The sequence below is a fragment of the Panthera onca genome, chromosome A1 (assembly GCF_046562875.1).
Source record: "Panthera onca isolate mPanOnc1 chromosome A1, mPanOnc1 haplotype 2, whole genome shotgun sequence".
Classification (NCBI taxonomy): domain Eukaryota; kingdom Metazoa; phylum Chordata; class Mammalia; order Carnivora; family Felidae; genus Panthera; species Panthera onca.
The window spans coordinates 228582502-228595666 of record NC_138339.1 but is presented as its reverse complement, the minus strand read 5'-3'; the positions used below and the strand labels follow the sequence as shown (position 1 = coordinate 228595666).

The 13165-nt window shown below is 45.9% G+C and overlaps 1 protein-coding gene across 1 annotated transcript in view; it reads left to right on the top strand.

Moving 5' to 3' along the window:
- Positions 1-9570: 9570 nt before the first annotated feature.
- The window catches only part of KL (klotho), a 47950-nt gene continuing 44355 nt past the window's right edge, over positions 9571-13165 (top strand). Inside the window, exon 1 of the mRNA XM_060637383.3 lies at positions 9571-10392. Within this exon, the coding sequence (XP_060493366.2) occupies positions 9571-10392 (822 nt within the window). The remainder of the gene's footprint in view (positions 10393-13165) is intronic.

Genomic DNA, 13165 nt, shown 5'->3' with positions numbered 1-13165 from the left:
TCAGTGAACGTTGTCAGTCTTTTCCTTTATGTTGTCTGGGTTTTGTTTCATGCTGGAAAAGGCTTTCTTCACTACGACATTGTAAACAAGGTCTCTTGCATTTTTCTAGTATTTTTACACGTTATTTCACTTTGTTAACTAGTCACTTGGGAATATTTTGTTATTATGGTGTAAATTTGGAATCTAACTTTATTATTATTTTTTCAAATGAATGGTCATTTTCACCAGGTTAAAAAAATCACCCCCTCCATTTTAGCTTATGTTAAACTATTGTAAAATTATTATATCTATGGATCTATCTATCCATCCAGAGCTGTTTTATATATTCCAGTATGTTTTACTATTTTTGTAAGTGCTTATTTATTTTTTGAGAGACAGACACAGAGCACAAGCAAGGGAGGGGCAGAGAGAAAGAGAAAGAGAGAGAGAGAGACAGAATCTGAAGCAGGCTCCGGGCTCTGAGCTGTCAGCACAGAGCCCAACGCGGGGCTCAAACCCACAAACCGTGGGATCATGACCTGAGCCAAAGATAGATGTTTAACTGACTGAGACACCTAGGTGCCCCTGTTTTACTATTTTTTTTCACTATCCCAGTAATACATTGCTTCCCTTATAGTAGTGAAAATTCTTCCCTATTCTTCCTTTCACAATTTTTGACTGCTTTTGCACAATTTACATTTCTTCTCTGACACTGAATTTTTTTTATGTTTATAATATATCTGATTTTTTTCTCCTGTCTGTTCTTTGTGTGCTTTGCCGACTTAAGCATGTTGAGTTTGAGATGGGAGCTTGAAATTTCCTGGTTGAAATGCAGGGCAGGCACTGTAGGTATGGAGTGGGAGCAGAGGCAGATCACGGCAGAGATTCCAATTTGTGAATCACCCTCACAACCGCAACGAAGGAATAGATGAGCTCTCAGAAGAAGGATGTTGGGAGAGAGATGGATGGAGGGCCAAGGACTAGGAGATGGGGATGGTAAATAAGGGGAGAGGTGTCAAGTGAGGATCACAAAAGTCACACCATAGAAAAGAAATTATAAAGATCAAAATGCCCAGGCTACATAGAGGTTCTTGTTGAAAAAAAGAAGACTTTCAGGTTCTCTGCTTAGAGGGAGATGGCCCAAATAGTGTGGGTTCAACATCAGCACTGTTGGCTGAGGATTTGTAGGCAACTCAGCTGTCACTCGGTCAAGGGCTCAGACCCTACATCCAAATCATATTAGTTACACTAAAGAGTGATATATTTTCTGCCATTTTTCCATGCTAGTGATATATTCCAACTAATTAATTCACTTTCTGCTTCAACCAATTCCCCTGGTGACTCAGGACATCAATTCAAGCCTGTGGCCGGGGCAGAGGGACAATCATTGAGTAGACCAAACGATGCTAATTGGGCCCATCCAACTCTGAACCATTGGCCTTGGTCCTAGCCAACAACAGAGACTGGCCATATGCAAAGAAACAGCAAATTCCATTTCGTAATGTATGAGAAGTACAGCTATACATCTCAGTGAGAAACAGGTCATAATATTGTGAATTTAAACACAGGCATTTAGACAACCTGAAGTACTATATCAAATATTTGAGATAAATGTGGTTTAGATAGTTACTTTAAAAATGCATGCTGTGGAGCCTTAATCTTGCTGGTCAGCGATATTTTAATCATCTTTTGTTGACTCTTCAGGAAGTTCCCTATGGTGGCTTTGACTTTTTTTCATAGTCCTCCAGCTTGCTCCCTCTTGGCAGCTGCCCTAGCCTTCTATTGTACTAGAAGACAGAAACCATTAGTGTTAAGTTTCATGGCATTCCCCTGCCCACCGCCATCAGCCTGTCACCTCAAAATATATGTGTATGCCTTCGTTTCTGCCTCCAACTCTGTCTGTAGCTGTACCTACCTTTCTTCTTTTCTTCTCTCAAGAAGATATAATCCTTCCTCACTTTGGACCAAAATGTATTGACTTGATATTTCCTTTAATTTGCATACAAATTTAAATGTCAGATAATGTTGAAAGGTTTTATTGTGAAATCACCAAACCTCCTGATTTTGCCCCTTTCAACTCTTCCAGTTGTTTTTTCTTGGTATTTCACCACACAGTTAAAAATGATGTGTATGTACCCCCTTTCTCTTGAGGCATTGATACAATTGCCCAATACAGTTATAATCATAATTCTCTATTACATTCATATAAAGTATAAATAAGTAAAAGTCATTCACAGTGGAGCCAAGTAGTGTACTATAACTTTTCCTTTATCATACAACTTTTAATTTTTTTTTCCTAAGGAAGGGATTACCTCATTTTTTTTCTTTCTTTGAGTGTGGTTCTGATGCTTGTTTTGTCTCCTTAGATTGTGTTTGGTTGTTTTTGCCTTCTAGCATGTAATTTTGTAATGTTTTGTTGAACACCGGACATGATCTATGTGGTCAAAGGAACCGAGAGGTTTGATTGTGAGGTTTTACTTTACTCTGGCTAGGAGTCAGGCTGTGTTTTCCGTTTGCCGTAGCTGTGGTATCAGAAGCTAAAATTTCTTCCAGTGTCTTTGTTATTTGTCTCTCTTATCATCTTTCATTTTTTTCTAGAAACTTCTTTTGTTTTAAAATTTTTTAATGTTTATTTATTTTTGAGAGAAAGAGAGACAGAATGTGAGCTGGGGAGGGGCAGAGAGAGAGGGAGACACACAATCCGAAGCAGACCCCAGGCTCTGAGCTGTCAGCACAGAGCCCGACATGGGGCTCGAAATCATGAACTGGGAGATCATGACCTGAGCTGAAGTTGGACGCTCAACCGACTGAGCCACCCAGGCACCCATAGAAACTTCTTAGAGTCTGAGGCTCACAGTACTGTTGCTTATAATCCCCTGTTATTATACAGGAGTCCTTTGATGTGGCGGTAAGGTGTGGGGGAAAGGGGAATCATTCTGTAGTCCCATGACCGGGTCTCCATCTGTTACTGAACCTGATTTGGATATATCTCTTCCTCCATGTCAAAAGCTAGTGGGAGCTGAAGTTGGGTATTTCCTGTCTCCTAGGATGGTTAGGCATTGGTAACCCCCGAGTTGGTTAGCTCTGGTAAAGCAGTTTGAGAGCAGGTCTTATTAAGGAGAACTGAGAGGTATGAGCTGTTTCAGAATTGTTACTTTTCCCTCCTCCTGTCAGAAGCAGGAGATGCCTTTTCTCCTGTCTTCACAGTGAGAATCTTGCAGGGCTGGTGGAGGCAAATTTCACAGAAGTGTGGGGGGCCCCTTCAGAGTTTTAAACTCCCAAGCTTGTTCACACTGAATCTTCAGCTATCAATTACAGCTTAAAGGTTGCTGCCTCAAAGAAGAATTGTTGATTTTCAATTTGTTCAAGGTTTTTCTTGTTGTGAGGATGGGAGTCCTGACTTCTAAGCTTTTTACATGTCAGCCTAGAAACCTGAAATCCTTCACTTTGAATTTCTTGCTAAGCTTTCATATTTACTCCGAAAACCCTATGAAATCTCTCTCAACAAAGTTTATAAGATATCTACCTTTGGTGCATGTGTTTTGTTTCCTGGAGACATCCCCCTTGAAGCCCTCTGTTCTCCCGCTTCTGTCTGGAATGCTTGAGCTCTAAATTGGCTAAGTCCTGAAGCTTCCTTTTGCTACAGTCTTACAAATTCCCTTCATGTTTTATCTGCCTTCTTACCTCTGTTTCATGCAACTCATGTTTTCTCCTTTTTTGGCTTACTTCCTTGTGTTAGTGGAGCACATATTTTCATAGCTTGGGAAAAAAGATACATTGAAAGCATCTTTTAAAAGATCTTTAGGGGCGCCTGGGTGGTGCAATCGGTTAAGCACTCAGCTCTTGATCTCGGCTCAGGTCATGATTTCACAGTTTGTGAGTTCAAGTCCTGCTTTGGTCTCTGTGCTGATGGTGCAGAGCTTGCCTGGGATTCTGTCTCTCCTTCTCTCTGCCCCTCCCCTGCTTATCCTCCCTCCCTCCCTCTCTCTCTCTCTCTCTCTCAAAATAAATAAATAAACTTAATTTTTTTTAATTAAAAAAAAGATCTTTCTCCTATTTTCTAATGCTTTATTTTTCTTACTAGTTTTAAAGGTATTTTCTTATTTTCCAATACTTGTACCAAATTTAAAGTCTTATTTTTATTTGGCATATTTTTAACTTCCAAGAGTTCTGTTTTGGATCTCTATTGTTCCTATTTATTCTTATCCTGTTCTTGTACCATAGATGCAAAATCTTATCTTACTTGAAAATATTAAAGACACTTTTGACTCTTGCATGAGGAGTTTTCCTTTATATATCTGGTGTTTCTTGGCTGTTCTTTTATATTCAAGAATGAGTCACTATAAAGCTGTCTGGAAGCTTTATGTGCAGAGGCAGGGCTTGTGGCAGAGAGAGCTTTACTGCCAGCTGCTCTGATGGAGTCCTGGAGCCAGCTTGGCGAAAAGGGTTGCGGGTCCCACTCTTGCTATGCAGAATTTGATCTACTTTCCTAATTGCCCCACCCGTGCTCTTCTCCAAATGTGCTGTCCCCAAAGCTGCTGCCTCCTTGGATCCATTTCTTCAGAAAGAATAAGTTCTCTAGGGCTAGAGAATGGGTGGTGCCAGACTGTGTTAAGAGTGGAAAATTGGGATAATTGATCCCGTTTTCAGGCCTCCAGCTGCCTGTTCCTTTCATAGTATCTCAGACCTTGAGCCTTTCTGGAGCGATGCCAGGCGAATCATCTTGTTTCTCATACATATCCTCCTCAGCTAATTTCACAGACCAGTCCTTCATTTTCCTTTCCTTTCCATATACCTCGCTCAATTTCAGTGAAAGCAGATATGCCTTTTATCCTCTTCATATTGAGGGTAGTTTTGAGAGAAAGGGAGCAAGGTATCTTTTTTTTTTTTTTCAATGTTTATTTATTTTGAGAGAGAGAGAGAGAGAGAGATAGCATGAGTGCAGGAGGGGCAGAGAGAGGAAGAGAGAATCCCAAGCTGGCTCCCCACTATCAGCACAGAGATGGGGCTCCATCCCACGAACCGTGAGACCATGACCTGAGCCGAAGACAAGAGTTTGGAGCTTTACCAGCTGAGCCACCCAGGGATCCCCGGGGAATAAAGACATCTTGACTCCAGCAACTCAGTGCCCTCAGCCCCTGGTGCCATGCTTCTTGCTTCTAGATATAAGCCTTGTGTCAGAACATGTTTAATTGGGATGTAAATTAGTTCCAGACTATGGAGGCAGCAGTGTCACTTAGAAGGACATAGTGGGGAGGGGGAGGAGGTGCAGGATTCAAGCCCTCAGGCTCCCTGCTCTGCTCAGAAGAGATGGAACCATCCAGAAATGCTCAGTGTCCACAGGCTACAGAAGCAGCCAGAGCCCAATCTAGTGTCTCCATGAGGTACTTCAGCTCTAGAGAGTTTGGCAGGGCTTCAGCTTCCCAGGAACCCATTTGCTGGCATCTTGAAGCCTTCATAGAGTTCTCTTTGTCACCTTGGTAGTAGCTTTTGGTCCACTGCCCTGGGGCGCTTGCATAGGCTGCCTTCTCCATCTTTTGAGCTTTCCAGCTGCATGCTCTTGTTTCTGTAGTCTTTTTACGGTCTCCCTGTTTATTTTGCTGGGACCTTAAAAGTCTAGAATCATCTACTATAGATCACAGCTGGTGCTGCACAGTATTTTGCTTCATCGAAAAGATGAACTCCCGGACTCCCAATTCTCCTTCTCCTTGACCTTTCCTCCTCTATGCACAAACAGGTGCAGAGCTCCTCACCTTGAAAAAGTTTCTCTGTACTCTGTGAACTCCCCAAGTGACCATCTTCTTGCACTCCTTCCACTGGCCAACTCCTCAGACGAGGAGGTACAGACGGCCTTTATCTCCTCGCCTCCCACACTCTCTGATGCTTCACACCGCAGTCCAGCTTGAGCCCTCTTTAGTTGTCTTTTCTCAACAAGTTTGATCATCTCTCCTTTTTGAAGTGCTCCTCTCCTTAGCTTGAAACGCACATTATCCTGGGACCTCCCCTGTGGGTTTTTTTTCTTTTCTTCTCCTTTCTTATGCCACCACCTCTCCTCATAGATGGATACCCTTACCAACAGTCAGCCCTTGGCTTTTGGTTGTTTCTTCCGGAACACCCTTATCTTATTTGCCATCCCAGCATCAGAATGTCTGCTCCAAATCTCCAGGCTGCATCTGCCCTTTTAGTCTATTTCCCTGCACAAATAGGTGTTTTTACCACAAATACACTGTGAGCCCTCTTTTCTTCATGTTTTGCTTTTCTACTATCCTTGCCTCCAGATCTCCTCGTAAATTTTATTCTGTAAACCCCAAATATTGTCACATTTCTTATGAAATTAAAAAAAAATTTTTTTAATGTTTATTTTTGAGAGAGAGAGAGAGACAGACTGTGAGTGGGGGAGGGGCAGAGAGAGAGAGGGAGACACAAAATCCGAAGAAGGCTCCAGGCTCTGAGCTGTCAACACAGAGCCCGACGTGGGGCTCGAGCTCACAAACTGTGAGATGATGACCTGAGCTGAATTCTGGCACTTAACTGACTGAGCCACCCAGGTGCCCCTCTTATGAAACTTTTCCATCCAATTCAAAATAGGATAGTTTCTCTTTCCTCTGAATTCCTGGAACGGGTATCATGTGTGTCATTTGTGAACACTCAACAACATATTATCAACATTCTTTATCCTGTTTCTCCAATGCAGTATTGTCTTTGAAGGCAGGGTGAGGGGTCAGCTACGATTTGAAGTCTTCAGCTCCTCACGGTTGCTTTGCCCATGGTTGCTACTCAGAGATTGTTGGTGACGATATCCATTCCTCCCCATAGAGGCTGAATGTTGTGGCTGAGGAGCTGAGAGCTTGTGAGGTTGAGGTTGTGTTTGGGCCCACGGAGGTCAGTGGACTTCCTTCTGCTCTCTTGCCTGGCATGGGCTGACAGAGCACACAGAGAAGGACTTATAAGAAGGGACTGAAGGGTGAAGGAATGTGGATGATGGGTGGCTTGAGAACCACCTTGTGGTTGTTGAAAATCATCACCGTGACAGATCTCAGTAAGTAAATGTTAAAATTTCCCTTCCTTGGATGCATCAATAACTTCACCTTCATATTCAAAGCACAGCAAGTAATTAATCTCTTGTTTGCCAGAGAACAAAGCACTAAATGAAACCCACATTTTAGAATTCGAAGGTGGCTGTGAAAGACGAGAACCAAAATAAAACTGAACAAATGAGGGGCAATGCGAGCAGTTACTCACACTTCAGGAACCCGCCGGTCAATAACCACAAACAGAAACTTGATAAACAGCAAGTTCTGGAAATAAACCTTAATTATCATGAATGTTCACCTGGGAATATCTCTGCAAATTCGGAGCCTTTGATGTCCAACTTAGGAGAGATGAACTTCAAATGTGAGCATTAATCAACTTGGTCATTCTTTTTAGCCACGGCTCCAAAAAAAAAAAAAAAAACAAACAAAACAAAACAACAACAACAACAAAAAACCACTTCTCTCTCTCTTTTTAAACTGTTGGTTAAATAAAAGTAGCAATAAATACAATCTGCCCTGAACAGACCATACATCAATATGTGAACACTTAGCCTAAGCTACTTTTCCATGAGACCCATGATGCATTTCTAATTGAAACTTAACAAGCTACGATCCAGCAAATGTTCTAGTCGTCAGCTCTAGAAGGGAAATGTGGTCCTGCATGCAGACATAAATGCTTTTTGATTTAGCGGGGAGCGAGTGTGCCTGCACAGTTGTGTGGTATAATTTTTTTAACTGCTTAAGTGTCACAGTTTGTTATTTCACATTTATTGAAAAATGTAAATGCCACATGTAAAAGAATAGCAGTATGTATTGTTCCAGTCCGGTGGCTTAATCTTACTAATCACGATAATATATGCTAGCTGGAGTTGGGAATATTTAATAAAATATTGGAATAAATTTATTGTGCTAACATTTAAAGGAAATTAATAAAAGCACCTGCATTTGCAATGTTCAAAACTTCACCAATTTTAAATGTGTAAGAAACAGCACAGGGATGATCATCCCACAAGAACAGACGTACTCATACCTCGGCGGAGATCTTAGTCATTCAGCACAGGCACAGGTGTGCTGGGAGTGAGTCCCACGGTACTGGAGGGGGAGGGAGATATTTGCAGGATCTTACATTTGTCTGCGTTTTCTGTGATGGAGTCATCTGTGTGCACATTTTTACGTTTGCATTTCACAGGTCTCAAAGGTGGCAGAGCAGACACAGACATCTGCATTTTACATGTGAGAATCTTAAGCCTTGGAGAAGAGATGGTTCCAAGATCACAGAGGTGGAGCCCAGGTCGCTCCACTCGCCACCAGATGGACATCAGTTATTTGTAGGTCATGTATACACATCTTCAAATGGATACTGTGTCCCCACAACCTGTCAAAAGGGCTCTCTCTCAACTGGGTTGAAGTCACCAATCTCTTTTGTTGTAGTGGGTGGGAGTGGTTGCTTTGGCTAAATCCCTCCTCCCCTTTCCCTTCTCCGTTCAAGAGGCATTGGTGGGACCCTGGGACCCTGGGCTCCAGCAGAGCTGCGTGCAAAACTTTACACAGATAAGTGACTTGCTAAGTCAGAGCTGAAAGCTAAACCGTGATTATTCATAAAAGGATTTTTTTTTTAAATAGGTAAATAACAGTTACTCAAAGTTGAAACCTTGGTACTTCGTTTTTTCTTAAAAAACAAAAATGTGTAATAAGAACAATCAAAACTGTCGTGACAGGAACTCGCCACCTTTCCCTTCCTTTGGGCCGTGGGCAAGTAATTCTGCAACGTCTAACTCAACAACCGGTGCTGGTTTGAAATGGTTACAAGATAACCGTATGAGGGAGAGTAAAGCAAAGTGTCAATGCAACCCACGCGTCTCCTTTGTCTTCCTTGAAGTCTTTCTCCACGGGTCCCTGGGGACCGACCCTCCGTCCCTGCACGTCCCTGCTCTCCCTAAAGACTCTAAGAAAGGCCGCCACCAGTCGCTGTCTCAAGGCATTCCGAGTTCCCACCTGGCTTTCCCCACCTTACCCTCCCAATCGGTTTCAGGCAAACGGCTCTAACAATGTCGGCCTAAAGCTGTTCTCGGCCTTCGAGTGGAGGCCACGAGAAAGCAGGTGCTCCCCCACCGCCGGGCTCCGGGAGGGCAGGCAAAGAGCCCGCGCTGAGCTCGGGGAAAGTTGGTGGGCCGCCTTCCCTCCTCGACGAACGCCCGCTCCGTGGCTTCTCCCAGGGGAAAGAGAAGGTGGCCGGGAGGCCGCTTGCGTCGCCAAACATCCCCCCGCGCTCCTGGGAGCAGCGAAGGACAGGTGCCTTTTCTCCGACGTCCCCGAGAGGCGTCCGCTGCACCTCGCTCGCTGCCGCGCCCCCTCCGCGGCACGCGCTCGCCCTCTGCGCCCCGCGCCCTCCCCATTCCCGGGAGCCGGGAGGCTCCGGCTCGCAGGTAATTATTGCCAGAGGGGCCCGGCGGGGAAGCGGGGGTGGGCGCGGCGGCAGGGGCGGGCGGCGCGGCGGGGCGCGGGCATAAAGGGGCGCGGCGCGGTGCGGCGCCCCAGCGCCCGGCTCCCGCGAAGCATGCCCGCCCGCGCCCCGCCGCGCCGCCCGCGGCCTCTGCCGCTTTCGCTGCTGCTGCTGCTGCTGCTGCTGCTGGGCCTGGGCGGCCGCCGCCTGCGCGCCGAGCCCGGCGACGGGGCGCAGACCTGGGCCCGCTTCGCGCAGCCTCCGGCCCCCGAGGCCGCCGGCCTCCTCCACGACACCTTCCCCGACGGCTTCCTCTGGGCCGTGGGCAGCGCCGCCTACCAGACGGAGGGCGGCTGGCGGCAGCACGGCAAGGGCGCGTCCATCTGGGACACGTTCACCCACCACCCCCCGGCGCCCCCCGGCGCCCCCCCGGTAGCCCGCCCGCCGTCGGGCGCCCCGTCGCCGTCCCCGCCCGCTACCGGGGACGTGGCCAGCGACGGCTACAACAACGTCTTCCGCGACACGGAGGGGCTGCGCGAGCTCGGGGTCACCCACTACCGCTTCTCCATCTCGTGGGCGCGCGTGCTCCCCAATGGCAGCGCGGGCGCCCCCAACCGCGAGGGGCTGCGCTACTACCGGCGCCTGCTGGAGCGGCTGCGGGAGCTGGGCGTGCAGCCCGTGGTCACCCTGTACCACTGGGACCTGCCCCAGCGCCTGCAGGACGCCTACGGCGGCTGGGCCAACCGCGCCCTGGCCGACCACTTCAGGGATTACGCCGAGCTCTGCTTCCGCCACTTCGGCGGCCAGGTCAAGTACTGGATCACCATCGACAACCCCTACGTGGTGGCCTGGCACGGCTATGCCACCGGGCGCCTGGCCCCTGGCGTCCGGGGCAGCGCGCGGCTCGGGTACCTGGTGGCGCACAACCTCCTCCTGGTGAGTTCGAGGGGCCGGGCAGAGGGCCACGGGGGGAGAGGGCCTCTGGAGATGCCAGGGGCGAGTGGGGGGCCGAGCCTTCAGCCTAGAGGAAGTTCCATTTGAACACATTCCTGAAGTCACCTAGGGTTGGCATCTTGGTGGGGGGGGGGGGGGGGAGCTGAGCAGCTGGGGCTTTCCTGGGAAGCCAGGCATTTGGCAACGGGGAGAGAAAAAGGAAAGTTCCTTTCTCTGGGTGTATGGGAATCCCTAGAGGTAAGGAGGGGACGATTTCCCAATAGTAGCTAAGGGGAGAGTGAGGAGGGTGGATGAAAGAAACAGGTTTGTTAGGAAGAAGTGCAGGTGGCATTAGTCTCTGCTAGTTTGTGGAGATGTCATGGGTTCAGTGTTACTCCAGTAAGATCTGGTGTGTGTGTGTGTGTGTGTGTGTGTGTGTGTGTGTGTGTGACAGAGAGAGAGACAGAGAGAGAGAGAGAGACCCATGTTCACAGTGCAGCAGATGCAAAGGTCTCAAAATGGCATCTCCTGGAGAACTGAGCTTAAACTGTCTTTGGAAGTTCTTTCTATGGCAGGCAGAACTGCGCCCATCAACCATACTAATCATCAGGGCAGTGAAGACCCCTTGGACAATCTTAAACAGGGCTGTAGCCGTAAAAATACAGAAGCAACTACAGGATGATCTAGATTGTGCCCTACAACAACAGTATTCCCAAGATCCTTTCTCCGATTCAGAGGACTCCTTGGTGATGAGATGATCACTAGCCTGACGAAATTGATTTTGACACCCCTGTGCAGAAGGCTTAGTACATCCTGACAGCAGGAGTTCTTGATATGCCATGATCAGGTTGTCTCTCAGTTCTTCTTCCTAGTTCTTCACTCAGTGCTCAAGATTGGGTCCCACTGATTTGAGGGTTCCTTTATGATAATGTCAGTCGTTGGCACATTTTGTACAGAGTTTTATACCATGAGAGAAAGAGTTTTTTTTCTGCATATGTGCAAACATTTTAATAAAAGTGTTTACATGTCTGACTTCTCATACTCTATTTTGGTGACTAGTGGGGCTTACGGAAGACCTATTTTAAATTGAGAATTAAGCCACAGATTTTGAACAAATTCAAGATGAAAACCACTTCTACACACTTTTCATGGAAGCCACTGAGGCAGAACAGGACTGGGTTGTTGAGGTGACTAAGCACTCTGAGCTCCTGGTAATGTTGTAATAATGGCTAAATAAGATTGGATGTCAGCTCCTGTGTGCTACCACGGGGCATAGAAGAATGTTGGATTTGTTTGACAACAAAATTGTGATTTCAGATTGATACATATTCTTCTCGTTAAGATACTTTAGGGCAATAGTAAGAAACTCTATCAGTCTGTCAATTCTTTAAGGAACCAAAATACCTTAAACACCACCTGTTCATTGTTGGTGATGGAAAAGGTATGGGAAGAAATGGTCCCTCTTTTGAAGAGAACAGAAGCAAATTTTAGTTCATACCAGAAACAAACAAGAAATTTGTAGACCAGTTGGAGGATCCGATCGACCATTCCTGCAAAATCACTACTTTAGATTTAAATCATACAAGTTCTATTTTTAGAGTGCATGTATTAAACTCTGTATGTATACAAAAAGTCATCAGTTTTTATTGCAGTGACTTACATGATCCTTTCACGTATAAAATCAGGACTGGACTGAAGGAGCTTTCTAGTAGACTGGTATTTGAAATGGTAAACATGTTTTTTTTGATCCTTGTTCCCACTCTTGGCCCTCTGATTAACTTTTCAGTTATATTTTTGTGTCTTTACACACAAAAAACTTGACAAACACTAACCATCCTTCCCAGAAACACAGTGGACTTTGTATTCATAAGAAATTAGTTAGCAGGTGGACATTTGGTTTTGCTGAGGCTGCAAACAAAATGCTAGTAGCTGTAAAATATTAATTTTGCTTTCAAATTTCTTTGGTTTGGAATGTAGCCATTCTTACATACTATGAAGAGGTAACTTGTCGTTATCAAAAACAATAGCTTAATTTTATCATATGAGATATTTTCATTGTGTTTTCAATGTTCTTTCTTGGTGGCTGTGTTAGGGAGAGGAAGGTAGGGAAGTTTGGACCTTATTTGAAAAGGTAAGACCTATTGTGCATATATGGATAATAGAACATTTCAGCCAGGGCTTAGATATTGCTGTTAAGGCCACTAAGCCCCTAGCATATTCTTTTCCATTTGGGGATCTGATGCTGGTGAAGGAGCAAAGTGGCCAGCACCCCTTCCCTGCCCCATTGTGTGCTTCCACTAATTTGCAGACTAAAGAGACCCCCCCCCAGGGAGACTGGGGATTTGAACCAACCTTCTCTCCTAGCCGCCCACCCTCACCCCTGCGCTAACCCCGAGTTCAAGAATCCAAGAATCGTTGTCTGATGGCCTGGAGGACAGGAAGCAGGTCAAACAAACAGCAGGTTGAATAATGGAGGGTTCTGCTCAAAATGGAAGTCTCCATATTCTTTTGGGTTCCTGGTACTGAGATAAACCTTGAAAAAATTGTGTGTGTGTGTGTGTGTGTGTGTGTGTGTGTGTGTGTGTTTAAAAGACAGCCAGAGTCAGAGACTGGGAGAAACAGAACTAAAAGTTTTTCCCCAGAGAGCTCTAGGACCCCGGGTTGTTTTGCTCATCTGAGTGTAACCCAGAAAGAGGACACACCTTTTCTCTGTGACTTGTAGACAGACTGCTATACCTTCACAGCTCCTGATGTCCCCTGAAAAACTAGCATTGAG